The 18,932-nt window shown below is 41.4% G+C and overlaps 1 protein-coding gene across 1 annotated transcript in view; it reads right to left on the bottom strand.

The window, feature by feature from the left end:
* The window catches only part of RP9 (RP9 pre-mRNA splicing factor), a 111,620-nt gene extending 93,854 nt beyond the window's left edge, over nt 1-17,766 (bottom strand). The window contains exon 1 of the mRNA XM_085607499.1: nt 17,399-17,766. Within this exon, the coding sequence (XP_085463625.1) occupies nt 17,399-17,586 (188 nt within the window). The 5' untranslated portion in view covers nt 17,587-17,766. The remainder of the gene's footprint in view (nt 1-17,398) is intronic.
* Between the last annotated feature and the right edge of the window lie 1,166 nt (nt 17,767-18,932).

Raw genomic sequence — 18,932 nt, 5'->3', positions numbered from 1 at the left:
TCTCTTCCTAAAGAAATTCCTGTCAGAACTTTTAGACCTTTCACCGGAACCTTCATTAAAATTCAACGAGTACATCGACTTGGTCGTCTTCAACCTCATGCTTCCAAACCTAGAGGAATTATTATGTTGTTTCTGGAATTTACTGATTTAATGCGAGTTCTTGCTGCTGCTAGAGCGAAACGTCATCTCAAGTGGTCTGGTCACAACATCTTATCACAGGATCTCTCCAACGCTACTAATGCACGAAGGAAAGAATTTTTGGCTCTTCGTCCTCAAATGAGACAATTGAACATTCGATATGGTATTCTTCATCCGTGCTTATGTAAAATTATTCACGATGGTTCCACACGTTCTTTTGACGATCCTCTTAAATTGAGGTCTTTTCTCCAGTCTCTTTCTACAAATTCTGCCACGGATTCTCCTAATCGTCCTTGAGTACTTGCCTCTTTTACATATCATACTTATTCAGCTGTTTCATAATTCTATTCTTTTTTACCTTTTTTTCCCGCTGTTTCTTCTCTCGTCGGTACTGTTGCACCCCATGCATCAGTTACTGTTATCGCTTAGATCTGGATGTCTATCCTTGATCTATCTTTTCTTCCTGTTTTACCTTTTCCTTTTTTCTATTGTCTCTTCTTTCTTTTTATTGTTCATCTGTTCTTTCTATTTGATGTTGTTCAATTTGTTGCATGTGTCTATTAGTGCTGACTGTTGTACTGTATTGTATCTCTTTTATTTATCTCAACCGCCTTATTTTTTTTCCTTTCTAGCTGTTTCCCTGAGGTGTACCAACGTTTTATTTGTATTACTCCCCTAATCCCTCATCATGTGTAATATTGTTACGTGGAATGTTCGTGGTCTTGGAAATCCCGTCAAACATCAAAAGGTACTTTCTCACTTATCTAAACTAAACTCTCAGGTATCTTTTATTCAAGAAACGCATTGTAATGAAGCGGAATCGCTTAAGTTAAAACGACAGTGGGTGGGTCAAGTTGTTTATTCTCCTGCCTCAAATAAGAAAGGGGGTGTTGCTATACTGTTCCATAAGTCAGTGTCTGTACACATTTTATCTACGCAAAATGATGCTGATGGACGATGGGTAATGGCCAGGGTTGTTTTACAAAACAAAGAACAGGTCTTATTGAATATTTATGGCCCAGTTAGACCAGGTCCTGATTTTTGGAATGACATTAAGATTTTACTTTCCTCCATTGAATGCCCTAATATTATTATTGCTGGTGATTTCAACCAATGGTTGGACCCCTTCTCTGACAGACAATTTAAGTGTGAGTTTAACCCTGATAAAACCCATAAGGCATTCCAATCGGCCATTGCCTCTCGTTCATTATATGATGTTTGGAAGACTCGTAATCCTGACTCTCTTGAGTTTACTTTCTTCTCTAATGTTCATCAAACACGCTCCAGGATTGATTATATTTTGGTTAGTAAACTACTACTCCCCTCCATTCAATCATCAGAGATTGGATCTATTTTTATCTCCGACCATGCACCAGTTCTTACTGTTTTGGACTTTTCCTTAAGCCCCTCAAAATTCAACCGTTGGAAGCTTAGTAATTCTTTATTATCAGATAATGTGTTTATCACAGAAGCCACTGCTTTTATTAATGAATTTTTTCAGTTCAATATTCCCTCTGACGCCTCCATTTCCAATAACTGGGATGCCTTTAAGGCTTCCTTTCGTGCCTTCACTATTTCGTATGTTGCAAAGAAAAATAAAATTACCTTAAATAAATATGCCACTCTACTGCAACAGCTTAAATTACTGGAGCATAATTATTTCACTACTAAATCATCTTTGGCTCTTCATGAGCTGATCAGGGCCAAATCTGATCTTAACAAACTTGCTACAGTCGGAGCATGCAATATCCTCCTTAAGATTAAATCTAAGTATCATGGAGGACAAAATAAAGCTGGTAAGAAATTAGCCAACTACTTGAAAATCAAATCTGAACGTAAAAATATTGGACCCATCTTAAATGAGTCCACTAATAATCTAGCGTCCTCAGATGAAGATATTGCTAATATCTTTCATGAATATTATCAAACACTCTATTCTGATGATAATCAAAATCTAGATACTTTCTTCACTGGTCTTCCCACCCCTCCTTCCATGCCAGTTGAATTTGAAACATTAGAGGGAGAGATTACTGTTCAAGAAATAAATAATGCCATTAAATATTTTAAAAAAATCAAAAGCACCAGGACCAGATGGACTTTGTTGAATTTTATTCTACCCTTTCCTCCATTTTTGTTCCCAAACTTTTGGATCTTTTTAATTCATTTATTGATGAAGCTAAAGCTTCTGGTTCTTTTATGGTCGCCTTAATAATTCTTATTCCTAAACCTGATAAAGATCACTCCCTGTGCAAAAACTACCGCCCTATCTCATTAATTAACTAACTAGGACTGTAAAAGTTTTGCCTCTCGACTATAAAGTACTATTCCATTTTTGATTAAGACTGACCAAGTTGGATTTGTTAAAGGCAGGTTGGCTGCAGATAATGCTCGAATGTTTGCAAATGTTATTTCTTGTGGTAAAAAGTCTAAGTCTCCTCTTGCAGCGCTGTCTCTGGATGCAGAAAAGGCTTTTGACCGTATTAATTGGCAGTATATGTTTAGAACTCTCCAATGGTTTGGTTTTGGCCCCACTTTCATTTCCTATATTAAATTATTATATTCCAGTCCCCGTGCCAGTATTTTTGTAAATAATCATTTCTCCAGATTTTTTTCCTTATCTAGAGGTACTCGTCAAGGTTGTCCCCTTTCCCCCCTGTTATTTGTTTTATGCCTTGAACCATTCCTTGAACGTATCCATGTTAATTCACATATTTCTGGCTTCACGCACAACTCCATCGAAACCAAAATATCAGCATATGCCGACGATATATTAATATACATGTCCAATCCTCACACTTCACTACCTCCATTTTTGGATGAGGTTCGTTTATATTCCAGTATTTCTGGTTATAAGTTAAATCTCTCCAAAACAGAAGTTCTACCTTTGAACTCTTTGTGCTATCAATATATGTTTAATGACACTAATTTTGCATGGTGTCCCACAAAAATTAAATACCTTGGTATTTGGTTTTCCGCTTCCCTGTCTGCCACAATTAAATACACGTTTAATGCACTAATTACTAGAATTCAATCACTCCTTCTTATCTGGACTCCCCTCTATCTTTCCTGGTGGGGTAGGTTAGATCAAAATGATGATTGTACCCCACAACCTCTATACATTATCAATGTTGCCCTTTCAAATTCCTATTTCATATTTTTCACAAATTAATTCCATATGTGCAAAATTTTTGTGGAATAAGAAACACCCCCAAATTGCACTCACAAAACTTAAATGTCCTAAATCCGAGGGGGGTGTACGTTTTCCTGATTTTAAAGCCTATCACTCGGCTTTTTTGATCAAACAATCCTTTGCTTTATCTTTTGATTTTACTGATGTTCCGATACCCAGATGGATTGTTTTTGCGATCCGCATTAAAGGATTTTCCTTTTCATAATGTAATATACATGTCCAACTGTACTTTCATAGCCAATAACCCTATTTTAAAATATTCCCATAATTTAATGTACAATACATTTACCAATGGTCTAACTCCATTTCAATGTTTTTTATCCTCTACTATTTGGTATAATAAATTTCTCAAATACAAGGGTAAATCTTTCTATTACAAACACTGGAAGGAGAAGGGTATTATTTTTGAGTATCAATTGATTCATCAAAACTCTGTCATTCCCTTCCTTGAATTACAATCACGTTTTCATTTACCTAATACATTTCTTAATGAATACATCTTAATTTCAACCGCTTTACAATCACAATTGGCTTCTCATGACCTTCCAAGTGTCGCACCTTCTCTTACTCCACCTTCACCACTATATAGTTTATTTCGGTTGCACAGACCTAAAGCCGCTCTTGTTTATAAATTATTGTCAGTACCTGTTATTGAAAGACCTAAATCTTCTATTGAAATTGCATGGGAAACAGACTTGTCTTTGTCACTTTCTATTTCTCAATGGGACAAATTATGGTCTAAGTTATTTAAAATTTCTGCTGCAGCTCGTATAACCCAATCTTTGTATTTTATATACAATAGAGCAGTTATTACCCCTGTTTGTATATCCAAGTTTTCCCCTTCCTCTTCCCCTTTATGCTGGTCCTATTCTAAATTCACCGGCACTTTGACACATCAACTTTATGAATGTTCCAATGTATTGAGTTTTTGGGAATCTGTTTGGTCGACTTGCATGAAAATCTTTAATTGTGATATTTTATTATCATTACAAAATGTTTTCTAGGTTCCTCCTCCCCTGACTTTAATGACTCCACTTCTATTTCTTTATTATTCGACCTATTTATTGCATTAGCGTTCAAAGTTATTTTATCAGCTTGGAAAGATAATTCTAAAATATCTTCTTTGACTTGGTGGAGCTTTATTTGTGATGAACATAGAATTGCTAATGTCTCTTTTTCTATTCTGTCTCAGAAAATCAAATCGGACCTCCTTTGGCTGCCATTTACATCTTACCTCTCTACACATGCTCCTATGCCTTAAATCTCTTTTCTTTCTATGCTCTTATAAGGTTCTTAGAACATTTTGTATCCTTTTTCATTTTCTTACTCCTCCTCTATTTTCCTTTTCCTCCTTCCATCTCTTCTTTCTTTCTCCCTTTTCTGTTTTGTATTTTGCACTTCCATATTAATTGATTAACTATTGCTTGTAATATGGTTTTTTGTTATGTGATTGCTTTTGCTCTTGTTCATTTTTGATAATTCAATAAAAATTTCTTAAACAAAAAAAAAAAAGAATTGTTTTGCATGGTGAGGAGTGTATTTGTGTGGATTGTGATACCAATTTTACAAATGATGAAATATAATTACAAAAAAAAATGTGGCCTTCACACAAAAATAAAACTTGTTGCTTTGACAAACAAAATGTCAGAAATGCACAACGGTCTCTTTAATTTTAGACCTAAGCAAGGAGGAGCTGCATACAAACCATACATGTTCAACATGAGCAGGCAAAAAAGAAAAGAGTTCCGAGACCCAACACTTTAACACACTAGTGGAAACTTACCAGAAATGTGAAATGTAGTGGCTTTAAGGGTATGAAATGAGCACATTTTTTAAAGCTTGTAGGAGTAAGTCAGCAAGAGGAACTGACAGAGGGGGAAGAAAAGAAAGAAAGAAAGAAAGAAAGAAAGAAAGAAAGAAAGAAAGAAAGAAAGAAAGAAAGAAAGAAAGAAAGAAAACGAACAGACTCCGGCAGAGATGGTGGTGGGAAAGGTGCAGAGGAAGGAGGAGAACCAGCATGTAGAGAACAAGGGGAAAGGTAATCTTATTTTCAGAGGTGTTATGAAGAGATGTTAAATAAATTCTCTGTTTGTTATAAAAGGTGTGGTCTGCATTTTGTTCATGTGCGTGTGCTACAAAACACTACAGCTAAAACATAACTAGCACTGCAGTTCGTGTGCACACATAGCATTACAGGGCACCACAACACAGTATTGCACTCAGATTATGCAGACACAGTGTTTGTATAGTAGCCAGAGTAAACACACTGGAACAGCAACCACAACTGACTCCTTCCCGACAGCAGCCATGGTTACTACCATTAGCAGGGGAACCTTCCTGCTGACCAAAGGTACAGGTAGCACATAAGACAGGGAAAACGCAACACAATAACAGGCACATGTTAATAAAATACTGTGCACTCGAGCGGACTATAGTTTCTCAGGCTCTAGATTGCATTTGTCTGCAGCGCCCACACTGTCATTCCAGAGGGCAAAAGTGTGTGTCCCCTAATCACTGGCAGCATAGGGTGCTGATGAATGAGAGTCACTGCTTCGCAGCGGGCTCCTGAACCCAACCCTTTACAACTACTGCACCGGCGACCTGCTCCAACCCCCATTTATGTTCTGGGGCTGCAGGATTGGCAGTGGTAGGAAACACCATATTGGAACTCCCTGAGGGGTACTCAGGCGAGGCCAGGAAAGAATGGAAAGGGAGGAGGTGTGGGAGGAACATTTTGCAGATACAAAATGCAGGTACTTGTTTTCCGCAGGAAAGACAACGGGTTCATGGCAGATGTTTCGTCAAACGTCATTGGTAATTAAAATAAAGATAGTTTGCGAGCTTTGAAAGCTGCCAGCGTGATGAAAATGCATGGATTAGGAATGCATTTACGAACGAGATCTTTCAGTGGTTGTTTACTGCAAACGTTTCTCTTTTTTGCGGTTTGGATGCAACATCTGCTTTTAAGCTTAGGCAGTCGAACTAATGTGTAAGACGCTTGATCACCTTTCGCTTCCAGGATGAATTGGTGAGAGGGCCTGCTATTAATATTTATTGGTGCTGTTGTGATTGAGGCAGCACAGATGCTGCCTGTGTAATCATTAAGAACATTACAAATAAAACTAAAGCCCTGCGCGGATGTAGTGGAGACGGTGCTGACTTGGGGAAAGAATAATATAACGGACCTCAGTAACTAGTTAAAAATGAAAGTGATGTCAGCCAGCCGCGCTCTGCGCATTTGATTTTGAGGAGTGTTTGAAACATTACTGAGAAATTATTATAGCAGAGGCATAAATTATATGACTGCATTAAAAGTGAAATGAGGATACCATAAATACTGAAGTTCATTAATTCCTCAGCACTATAAAGCAAGTGCTGGACTTAATGAGTCTTTGTTGATGGAATACACTTGGGAATGATACTTGTGTGTTATGAACTCTAAAGGTTATCTTCCCACATAGGGCCATCTTCTGCGCACACTGTATGTTTGAGAGTCCTCACCGGTTGCCCCCACGGCCTGCCCTGCCCCCGCCACCATAGAACCCACGGCCTGCCCTGCCCCCGTGCCTCCCACGGTCAGAGTCGTTGTCAGCTGATGGGCCTCTTCTGGCCCCTGAAGCCGCTTCCACTGCCCCATTATCAGCTCTTCACGCCGCACCCTCTGGCTCTGCGGGGACAAAAGGGGATGGAAGAGCCCCCCGCCACTTACCCTGAAAGCGGGGCACTTACTGGGCAATAGTATCTGCGCCCCCGCGAAGGAGATGGGGGGGGGGGGATTTACAGAAACCAGGATTCAATGGAATGGCAGATAAGCTTGTGCAGCCTGCCCATTTCCGGTCCAATGGGACATAATGACCCATATAGAACCCAAGCTTTGGCACATTTTTTTACAACGCGAACTCGACCCGAAGGTATTGGACAGCTTCATAGGATGTTGAGTCAACGAGACTCGAGCTTGGTTTCCCGGCTCTGAAGGCTGCTGCTCTGGCCATTACGCTACACCCACATGTCACTAGAACCTACCGCACAGGCCATCTCGATATGGGAGGTGTCACATTTTTTACGTTCGCATCCTGCCCTACTTGCTACGAAAACGAGGTCTCCCTGCCCATGAGAATGTGTAACAAGTTACAGGTGAAGTATAGAAATACGAGTCCTTCTATGAGCATAGCATAATGAATGGGTGAACCGAAGTGAGCACAGCTGCAGTTTCTTTGGTGGTTGCTGTTCGTATAGCAGGGTACACGGTAATACCCTAAACCACATTTACTCCAATGCAGTGTAAATGCTGGGGTCTGGCGGCTGTTCAATTGTTATTTGAGCATTGTTATAACGTTGGTGTTATTCTGCTGCTGGCGAGAAACTAGTAGATATGCTGCGGGACATCGCTGGTGGTAACAGAATACGTATGATAACATAAGTATAATAAAAATAAATACATTGCTTGTTCGTGAGTACCTTTCCCAGCGCCGCGAGCAACCGGCCCGGCTCTCCCGCAGCCCCGGGTAACAGCGCATCCCCCAGGGAGCAGCAAGCGGGCATGGCAAGGAGTCCAAGACGGCCCGCGCTGCCTCTCTGCTCCCGGGACAGCCAGCCGCTAAGGAAGAAGAAGGTGCAGCCGATGCTGAAGAGGGGCTGGCCGCGTGCACCAGGCTTAGCGGGACGGGTTGCAGCGGCGGCCACCCCGGGCTCAGGCACAGCAGGGCGGCCAGCAGCACCGTGGACACTGCCCCGGCGGCCGCCAACCCCCAAGGGACAGCCCCATAAAGCAGCACTAACAAGACCCTCCGCGGGTCGGTCTTTAGCAGGCTGACACCCTAAAAGAACAAGCGGAAGTGAAAGCGTTTGAAAGAAGCCCACGAGTGGTGCGAGCGCGCCACAGCGAGCGCTGGTTTCGGTTTCAATTATCGCGCCCCAGTCTGGGCACGATAATTGAAGCCATAGGGCCTATTAATGTCTATCACGAGCAACAAGCGCATAATAGACACCAATAGGCCGTGGGTGGAGCAACGCGCCCGCCTTTGGCCTATTGCGTGCTGGCTTTAAAAAAAAACACGCATGCAAAGGCCAATAACATGCCACAGAAGGAAAGGCAGACGCTTGTGCGTGTGCCATTCCTAGGGCAGCCTCACATCCCCATTTTTCACCTCCTAAATGTCTCGCGCTGCGCGAGCACTGCTACGCGGTGCCCTCGCTAGGCGCGAGACCTAAAAATGTGGTACTCAGTGACTGGGCTTGCCGCCGGCTGGTTTTTACAAATGTGGCCATTGCTCTGTCGCTATACGTTAGATAAGCTCAACAGTTTCAAATACAACACTCCGACAGAACATAAGATCAAATCATTCATGATTTGAAATACGAAATTCATGGTATATTGCATTATCTGTACATGTAATAACATCTATGTGGGCAGTACAATTAGACCGGTCAAAGAGAGGGATACAAGAACACATACAGGCTATTAGAAATGGAAATTCCAACAATCCTCTAGCTGTACATTTTAATGCAAAACATGGATCAGCAGAACTCTCTCGGTTGAGATTCCATAGGCTTGACACAGTTGTAGACAACCGGAGGGGTGGTGATAAGGTACATTGTCTGCGCAAACTGGAGGCCACTTGGATCTGCAAATTAAGATAAGTGGACTATGGTCTTGATATTGATAGAGAGATGTATGCATTTCTTAAGGATTGATTTGGAAACACACATGCTAATATTTCAACTTCAAAAAAATGTATGATCAACTGTATTGAGTGGTTGTGTGGCATGTATGCTTCCATTTCATGCGTTTACAATATCACACATGCCTGCTATAATCCTATACGTACTTTAAAATATCAACAAAAGTCTAAGTTCAACTGCATTATACTGCTTTATACATGCTAGTGTTAACTTGTTTGGACTAACAATGCCCTCTAATATGTTCACTGTTCTGTATACAACTATGTGTGCTATGTTCTGTATTAAGACGCTGTATGTTGCTTGGTAAAAGAATTACTAACCAGGGCCTGAAAATACGGTTTTTTGACTAATGCAAACTGTAAGTAAAGAATCTGCCAAAAATCACCAATAGCATGCCTCTGCACTGCTGTAGGGTATGAGGGTATGAGGGGTTCTTATTGGACCGGCTTCTTTCACCCTTTACTTTGTCTCTTATGCCTTCTAAAGACTATGACCCGATTACTATCCCATACATGATATATACGTTTCGTCTAGACTTGGAAGTGCTTTACATTGCCTTTTCCGCATGTCCTGCAATGTATGAATCACTAATTAGGTTTCCTCCACCACTGTAGGTTGCAAGCGAGTACAGGGGCATGCACTGGTAGTAGTGCCTAAACTCGTATTCTTGTTGGTATTGCATTTACCAGATGTTCCGTATCAATAAAGTTGGCCAGAACCATTGAAAGTCACGTGGCATGGCGCATATATTCTCGCCAAATGCCTAATACGGCATGGCTCTTCCAGTGATAGACGGCACTACCACCATGAATTACTAAAATGGCGTCATGTGGTGAAACTCTGTGACCACGGATGTCCGCTTTCTATGTTGATGGACACGCTGCGCGCGTCCACAGCATTTAAAATCCGCGTTTCAGAATTGTTCCCCGAGAACTGCAATGAAAGATATAAGGGAGCAGCTTATATGGGTAAGATGCGCTTAATCGCCCATCTGTTACGATTTGACTAGTAGTAAGATATAGAAACCTAGTTCTTTTGCGCCTAATATTGATATTTATACACTTGTGACTAGACTGTCCCTAAACTGTTACGGAGGGCGTCCCTCCACATAAAGGCTCAACAATTTGCCTCAATTTGTACTTCAGTTTCCATTTAGTAAAAGGAAGATAGGTTTGAAAGATAACTAGTAATGCAAAGGATTTGCTCTGCCTATCTAGATAATATAAACGCTAAAAAGTCGTTTCATCAAAAAGTCACTCAGGCTAGACCATATGAAAAACATAAGAAAAATAGACAAACAACTTATATTGACAATATATATTTTTGTCTTTGTTAGAATATACAAAGAAATAATTAAATATAAAAATTCATTGGTATAATATAATGAAGAATGTGCAAAATCAATAATGACCCCATCAGGATGATCATTTAAATGGACAGCCTAACATATCTCATTCATACAACACATGCATACGATAAATCCATTCACAACCTAATTCTATGTAACACATTCAACTCCAAAACATTCAGTCTATATCAAAGGAATCGTCCCAACCGGAGATTGGTATACGTGGTTAGGATCGATCTAAGGGACAGAGAAACAACAAGCATTTACAATGCAATGGTCTCGGCATTGTTAAAGTTGGAGCTATTGGCATTGCTCATGACATTATTTTTGTTTTTGTTTTTAAAACATTTAACCCGTTCCCCGCTCATGACGGAACCACTCCGTCATGAGCCACGGGCGCCGTGTGCTCATGACGGAGTGGTTCCGTCATGCTGCGGCCATTGGCGGCCGCTCCTCCCACGCGGCGCTAATTCCCCGCCTGTGCGGGCGATTAGCGCAGTGGGTGGAGTCATGACGGAACCACGCCGTCATGAGCACAGCTCGCCCGTGACTCATGACGGCGTGGTTCCGTCATGAGCACAGCGGCGCCGTCAACCCCCCAAACCCCCCCAGCGCTGCGGCGGAATTCGCGCCGCAGCGAAGGGGTTAAAGAAACGGCATTGTTATTTACAATGTCAATAGCTTAATCACTCTCAAATGCGAGACATATTGCATTTGCACCCACACACAGAGCCACACACACATAGCCACCCACACACACAGAGCCACTCACATAGCCACTTACACACAGAGTTACCCACACACAGACAAAGCCACCACGCATAGAGCCACCTACAAAAAAAGCCACCCACACAGAGCCACTCACACACACACACACACACAGAGCCACCCACACACACACACACAGAGCCACCCACACACACACACACACACAGCCATCTGCGCTCCCTCAGCCGGCTTGTGAGTGTAACGTCCCATGTGCTTGTGCTGGCGTCACTAGGATAAGCTAGTCCCCATTGTTTGGTTTGCTGCGCGCGTTAATGACAGCTTTGCGGTAATTGTTCATTGTATGTAAGACATCAGGCCAATCTGAGCTGTCAGTCTAAGGAACAGGGCCTGAGCGGGTTGCCCGGCAAGCATAGCCCCAGGGCTGGTGTCTGTTTAATCAGCCAGTGTCCTGCGGTGTTTAGGGAAGTGGCATGTGGTTAAACAGAGGAAATGTCAAGGAATTTTAATAGCCCAAATAGGCCCTGTGCTTCCTACAGGGGCTGACATCAAAGGCTAGCCTGCCCCCGAGCAGACAGTGTGTCACAGAGGTCAGCAGTCACCTGACAGCGCGGCAGCCGTGTGACAGTCGACACAAAGCTCGACAAACGCCGCACAATGGGCACCCTCTGGAACTGGCCTGGCAGGTCCGTTCGCGGATATCTGGGACGGCTTTGGTGGTAAAAGGATGCGCCACAGATTGGTAACTCGGCACCTGGAGAATGCGGCCGAGACCCAAACAAAAAGGTTTGCCCGGCTATTGTGCCAACCCTGAGACGGGTAGAGTTTCAGCAGGCGAGGTCTCCGCTTTCAAAGGGCTCTCTGTGCGCTGCGAAGGCACAATAGGGCCAGGCCCTTTGAAAACAGGGCCCTGGGGGCAGAGATATTCGCTGTACACAGCAACTGTACTTTGCACGAAAAGGAGCGCAAAATACGAAGGCAGCCCTGTCCCTCTGACTGCTCCGGGTCAGGAATAATAGAAGGGCGGTGAATATTGTGAGAGAGGCTTGGCCGTATACCTGGTACTGCACACTGCGTACACCGACCCCTCCCCCGATAGGCCCTTTTAAACTTCAAGCAATGATGAGGCTACATGAAAAACACCTTGTGAGGGGCAGCTAACAGGTTACTTTGGTGAACCACCCCACATACTTTGTTCAGTCGAGTGGAGTCTCCAAGAAGACGGCCTCCCACATCCATCTGCGGGGGTGAACGGGCTTTACTACTCGACTTGGAGTGGAGAAGTGAGAGTTTAGCACGGATATGCAAGAGATCTGATCATATCTGGCTGGTAAAAGAGGGCGGTCTTGGCCAACACAATTGTTAAACGAGAGGAGCACCGAGGGAGCAGAGAGCAGGGGGGAGTGGTGGACGGGGATGACACCATGAACACCACCACCTTTCTCCGAGGTCAAGCAGAAATGCCTCGGAGAAACGCAGTGGCATTTTCGGATTGGGGGGCGTGTTTTTCTTCCTCTCCTCTTCCTATTGGCTGGAATGTTTACATTCTAGAGGAGAGAAAGAAAGTAAAAAACACGCCCCCGAATCCGAAGAAGACGGGGCTTAAACGGACAGACGCCCCTCTCCTCCAATGGCTGGCCTCCGTTTAGGAAGCCAGCCAATGGAGAAGAGGGGCGGGTTCAAGCCCCGTACTAAAAAACATTAAATCTCGAGAGCGAGACTGCGCAAGCGCAGCCTTCGCTAGCCAAGACCTAAAAAGGACACGCCAACGCGCGTTTCGGTGCAATCACCCTTTGATGCGGGCGTCACCTTCTTCAGGGCGTACAATATATATGTTTCAGGAGTCCAAGGGGCCTAAGGTTGATCGAAGTTTTAGACCGATGAAAATGTACCGGATGTCGTATAAGCAATAATATAGGAATCCGATGTGTCTGAAATGGAAGAAGATGACGGATCAAATGAGGAGTTGCAGGTGTTCGTAAGAGCAGACTGGAAATGGAAAAGGTTCCACGTTGAGCGTTAATGGACTCTAATGTGTAATCAATCCGTTCGTGTAGATTTTGAAGCAATGAGCAATCTCGTGAAACTAATGCTGGATAAAAAGTTTCCATAGTCTCGATTTTGCCCGGTAATGAATGATTTTAAAGTTCCGTTTTGATGCTTCCGACACAAGCACACTCAAAAATGCGTTGAATCGCCGCTCAACAGAGTCGTCCTGCCGCGTTGGTTGAAGGCCGATGTCTTGAAAGATAACTAGATCTATCCTGCTGGGTAATTCTCTTGGGATAAAATGGCTCCTTCCATTCTGCACTCGTGTGCAGGTTATTAATATTACAAAAACAAGCTATTTTACTTCACTAGCTTTTATTGTTAGAGGTCATGTCGGGTTTTCTTCTTCCCTTTTGTTTTGGTTAACAGATGTAGCTGCTTCATAATATATTTACCATGGACCTTGTATTCTTGTCAGGTCACACTATAATCAATATGTATTATAGCAATATCCTTTTGTTTGGCAAATACACACATTAACCATATGATAGGAGTGTTTGCATAAACAGGGATCTAGAAAGTTCGCAGGTTAGAACCTAACAGGGTGTTTTAGTGCTCCATCTCTTAAAACATATAAGGTGGTTACCGTTTTTGTTCTAATTCACGTTTTCTCACAGTGCCATGCCAATGCGTGTTGACTGGTGCGTTTGGGAGATAAAACTGTTGCTCACCAGACAAATCTGAAATGGAGTGACACCTACAGACTTTCTAGGACTAAAAAAAGGTTTTTTTTAAAGTTTTAAGTGCTGACTATTCCCTCCTTTTTCAGTTCTTTCAACCACCCCCCCCCCCCTTCCACCACTGTTATCACTTTGGTTCATATAGGTTTTGTGTTTCTGGATTGTGGTTCTTTTTTCCTTTCTTACTTTAAAAATACGTCACGGTTCTATTCTTCTTTGGGTCCCTGCTTTACGTGGTATAAAATTTAGCCAGGTCTCTATAGGGCACATTTCCTTTTCTCTAGTTGTTAGATACGGGTCACTGAAAACATTATATGTGCTATGAAGTGCTTGAAGTGTTTGACACTGGGAGATTTGATCTATATGTCCCCCAACTGTGTAATTCTCAGTTGTACAATATATATATTCTTTTTCCAACAGCCTAGAGAAAGTAGTCTTACGACGAAACACGTGTCGGCTATGTGAATGTACATAACAACTAGGTGTCAGCAAATCAAGAATTGATCCATTTATGTGATATCTTCATGGACGTTATTACACTAATTGTCTTATAGTTGCAAATTATGAAATTAAATTTTACTGACAACATAGTCAGTTGAAACTGTACCTTGGCGTTGTGCTCTGTTGTTTAAAGTTTCAATGAGTAAGGATTTGGAGAAATTGTTCCCCACTTTGAGTAACACTGTTGGTGGCACAGTGTTGACATTGAGCATGCCCTTACACTAAGTGAATCAATATTGGCAAATAGAACAGAGGTGCTGACTATTCTTCTACCACTGCCATCATTTGTTTTGTGTGATACTTTAGTATCCTCTACAGCTGTCAAAAATAAAAACATGTTTCAGATAACAAAGAATAGTGTTTTAGGGCTACGATAAAAACTGTGGGCTACACCTAGAATTCCTACTAGAGAAAAGATAGGCTTTACTTTGATTACTAACTTATGATGGTCAGTTTTGATGCTGTATCTGAAGAAGGTCTCCTGAAATACACCGGTGCAACTCCAGAACCCTTGTTACTATCATAAAAGTGTTGTGACTAGTTGGATTCCTAGATGCACTTCAGCAAAATGCCTAACATCAGAAATGGTGTCCTCCCCGAAACACTGAACTCAAGCAGTAACACACATCACAATTAGTATCTCGGCATAAATGTGGTCATTCATAATGTATTATGGTTAAAAGCACTATCAACAACGGTGCCAGTAGAAAGTTATCAGACATATTATAAACTAAATAAACTTCAGAATATAATACCGTTGAACATGGGCCCTAATAATATTCGAATCAGACCATGCTAGGTTAGTAGGGAACAGAATATTGCCTTGCAATAGACTCTGGTAGAAGTCTTCATCTGCTAAGTCTAACAGGTCAGTGTGTACTACATGAATCTCAACATGCCACCCTTATTACATAACAGCTTTTAGACTAATACTGACTGCTGTCATATTCTGTGAAGATGTTCAAGTACAATTTCTTTTTTAGTCCAGCTTTTTGATTTTATCAATTTAGGTACAGAAAAAGTTGCTAGCTTACAAAGTTTAGCATTGGGAAGGAATAACATACTAGTACTGCTATTTCTATAAATAATATCTGTAATAGCTCTGCTCATAATAACAGTCACAGATTGACAAAATATGATGCTCTTGATATTATCACAGTACAGTAGTAGCTCTGCTCAAAAATCACAAATGCACTCAAACGTTAAACATGCTGTTTTTGGTATTATCACAATTTGCTCTAAGCTAAGCTCTATTTTTAGTATGTGCTCTGGTCTGAAAGTTAGACTCATGCAATACTATATTCTTGATAAAAATAGTTCATACAGAAATCTGCTCTTGGTAAACTTCAGGCTCATTAACACCTCTGCTCATTTTTAAGGTATTTCATATAGGTATAAGTATTTCATGTGTCACATTACAACACTGCGAAATATATTGCGTTTGGAATTTGTGAACTTCGGGGATTTTTTGCGCTAATGCTCAAGTACTCTAATTTATGTATTCAACAATTTATTGTGTTTCTATTGCTTATATGTCCATTAAGCTCATAAGGCAGAAGCAGATTATTTAAGGATGGACTCTTGCTGACCCTAATCTAATGCTGGATGATCTTCGGCTGACAGCCAGTACTGTTTCTTGTCCACAGTTTCTTCCAAATAGATAAGAACCCTAGCCAGTGTTGGCTCAGAGCCCATGATTGATTCCCAAGTGACCGCATGTCAGTCAGACATGCACAATGTACTATTAAATGCAGCATTTGTGCCATATTTTTCATAATAAACTGTGGGACACTCAAGATTTTGATTTGCTAACTCCATGTTGGTTGTGCCCGTTTAGATTAAGAGTCACTTGTGAATGTAATGGGACAGTCACTATTGAAATAAGTATTGGCTGAGTTTGTTTGAGCCAAGAAGAAATGTTTGTTCACATCATATTTGGCATGAAGAGGCTTACAAAACAAGGAAAATATTTTGATGGATCTATAGGCTCCAAAAGGTACATACGGTTACACTAATATTAGGGCTCCCGGTTTTATGGTATTTATTTTTTGGCCATTTCTGTCTTATTTATCCATATTTATTTTTGGGCAATTTTATCTGTATTTATCCATATTTATTTTGTGTTTTGCTTATAAATGAAGTTGTAAAACTGTACATTTCAATATCTATTTAACTGATAGACGTGCATTCATACTTTGATTCCTGTTGTGTTTTAGCTATTTAAGCTGCCAAGTATTATTACACAATATATCCACTGGTAAACACTAGCACTATACCATAAATGTATGTTAACATATGCCATTATTTAAAGTAATTTCATTTTGTTTTTCAATTTCCCATGCTGTCCATCTGCTGGCCTATAATTCATGTAATACAGCACGGGGAGTCACTTAAATTAAGCACAATTTTCTGTATTTATCCACTTTTAAAAATAAATGCACACAGAAATTTTCTGTTTGGATGTATCTGTAAAAATCCGTAAGAACGGAAAACAGGGAAACTTAATTACAATCTGCAGGCGCATCACATTTCATCACGGACTATCAGCGTTCATCAGTCCTGAGGCATACACTGTCGCATCTGTTTGGTTTGTGAACTGAAACATCCTATGATCTCACCTCACTGTGTCTATCAGAATGGTGCCACGAAGTGAAATGCGCACATCTATATAGTCTGTACTCTGCAACTATGTCAAAATAAAGTCGAAATGAAAACCGTTATCAATTAACATTCAATCTAATCGTATATACACATTAGCGGGATAGAACGGGGTTTTTAAAGCTCAATTACAATTTTCAATTTAGCTGGAAGCAGGAAATATTAAAATATATCATTAGAACTTGGTTTCTTCCTATGAAGACTTGTGTCTTGTTTCAATTGTTGCTTAGCTATTTCGGTATAGAAAATGTCATTTTATCAACTTCAGTCATCTAAGGGAGCATAAGATCCCATATTGGGATACATACTGTGGCTGTGAAGATAATGGGGAAGGGCAACTTCAGGGGCGAGACACGTGGTTCAGAGAGTACATGTTCTAGTCGCACATAATGTAGACAGTGAGCACAGAGTTCACATGCTGCTTACAAGGACTCGACGTGTTTGATCTGCTGGAGCTTGAGCACCTCTTCCTTCTTCCTCCGCTTCTCCCTGCGGTCTTGCTTCCGTCTGGGGGAGCTGGAGCACAGCTCATCCTGCTGCTGGGAGGAGGAGGATCGGCGTCGCCGACGACTGCTGGACTCAGCTTCTACTCCATGCTTCTCCCTCAGAGACATGACCAGCTCCTCCAACGTCCACCCAGACACAGAGACGATAACCTAAAATTAGCTTGGACGGCTGCTTCTTTGCCTTCTAACTAGGCACACAGAGAGAGCAGCCTCAGCCTGTACTGTAACACTATGGAAACAGAAGACGGCATTGAATTTTCGTAGCATATCTTTCGCCGCACCTAACTGTGGTGGCCATCTTGAAATGGTCTTATTTGTAATACGATCTAGAAATGTTTCCCCCACCAGATTCGTTTTAGAAATATCTTAACAAAATACATTTATAACGAATAACGGTAAACAAATTGTACTGAGTGACCATGTTTAAAAGAATATTAAAATACCATCGGGTCAAGACGATTTCCTAAAAGCTGGGTTTTCTCAAAACATCTTTTGTAACTTTTTATACTGTGGGGGAAAAACAATACAAGAAAAGCTTGATCCTCTGGTAAGAATAGCGCCACGACAACAGCTTCAGGTGCAATTTCATCAATTGGTTGTCCACTGTTTTTTTACACCAGTTTACTGAAAGAGCAGGAATTCTATCCTGCTTGGGATACCTGTCAGGTGTGCAACAAATAACCACTTTTGTAGTATGCACTCTCATAATATTTAGTGATGAAATTAGATGGGAGAAATGTTAACTAATTAACGTACCTTTGTGATATTAACATGATTCAATGTGAGTTTAACAAATGATTTATAGAATTGTAGTAATTACGTATAAATGATTTAATATATTTACATAGCGTTTATTAGTGATGTGGCACACTGACACATTCAATGCATTTTGAATGTTTATTATGCTAATGATGTAGTTGGAATAATCAAATTAATGTAGTTTAGGGAAAGTGCCTATTGAAAATGCTAATGAATTTATGAAAATGTTTTTTTTGATAAACACATTTTTATTGATTTCACAGAAAGCACCAGCCAGTCATCAAGATACCATGATAACAGGGGAGTATAAGCATTGATCAGGACAACCCCAAGATCAAGGACACACAAATTCCAAAAGACACATTTTTGGAGCATCCTCAGCGAAATTAAAACATGTCCCCTACCCACTTCCCCCAGACCCTACAATACTTCTTGGCGCTGCGTACATTGTCTTCTCCTGTGAGGTGCACCAGTCAACCCCAGCCTGCCATTTCCCAAAGGTGGGTGGATCAGGGCATTTCCAAGCAGTCGCTATGTCCCTCTTGCCACCACCATTGCCATGGTGTAAAACAATTTTTCATTTCTGGACCCATCCAGCCCGTCTGTGATGCCTAAGATCGCATGTTTCGGGTCATGTGGCATCTCCCACCCCAATACCTCGGTGAGCTCCTCCTCAATGTCCCCCCAGAATCGTG

Source organism: Triturus cristatus, chromosome 5_2 (genome assembly GCF_964204655.1).
Source record: "Triturus cristatus chromosome 5_2, aTriCri1.1, whole genome shotgun sequence".
NCBI classification, from domain to species: Eukaryota; Metazoa; Chordata; class Amphibia; order Caudata; family Salamandridae; genus Triturus; species Triturus cristatus.
This window is presented reverse-complemented; position numbering and strand designations above follow the sequence as displayed.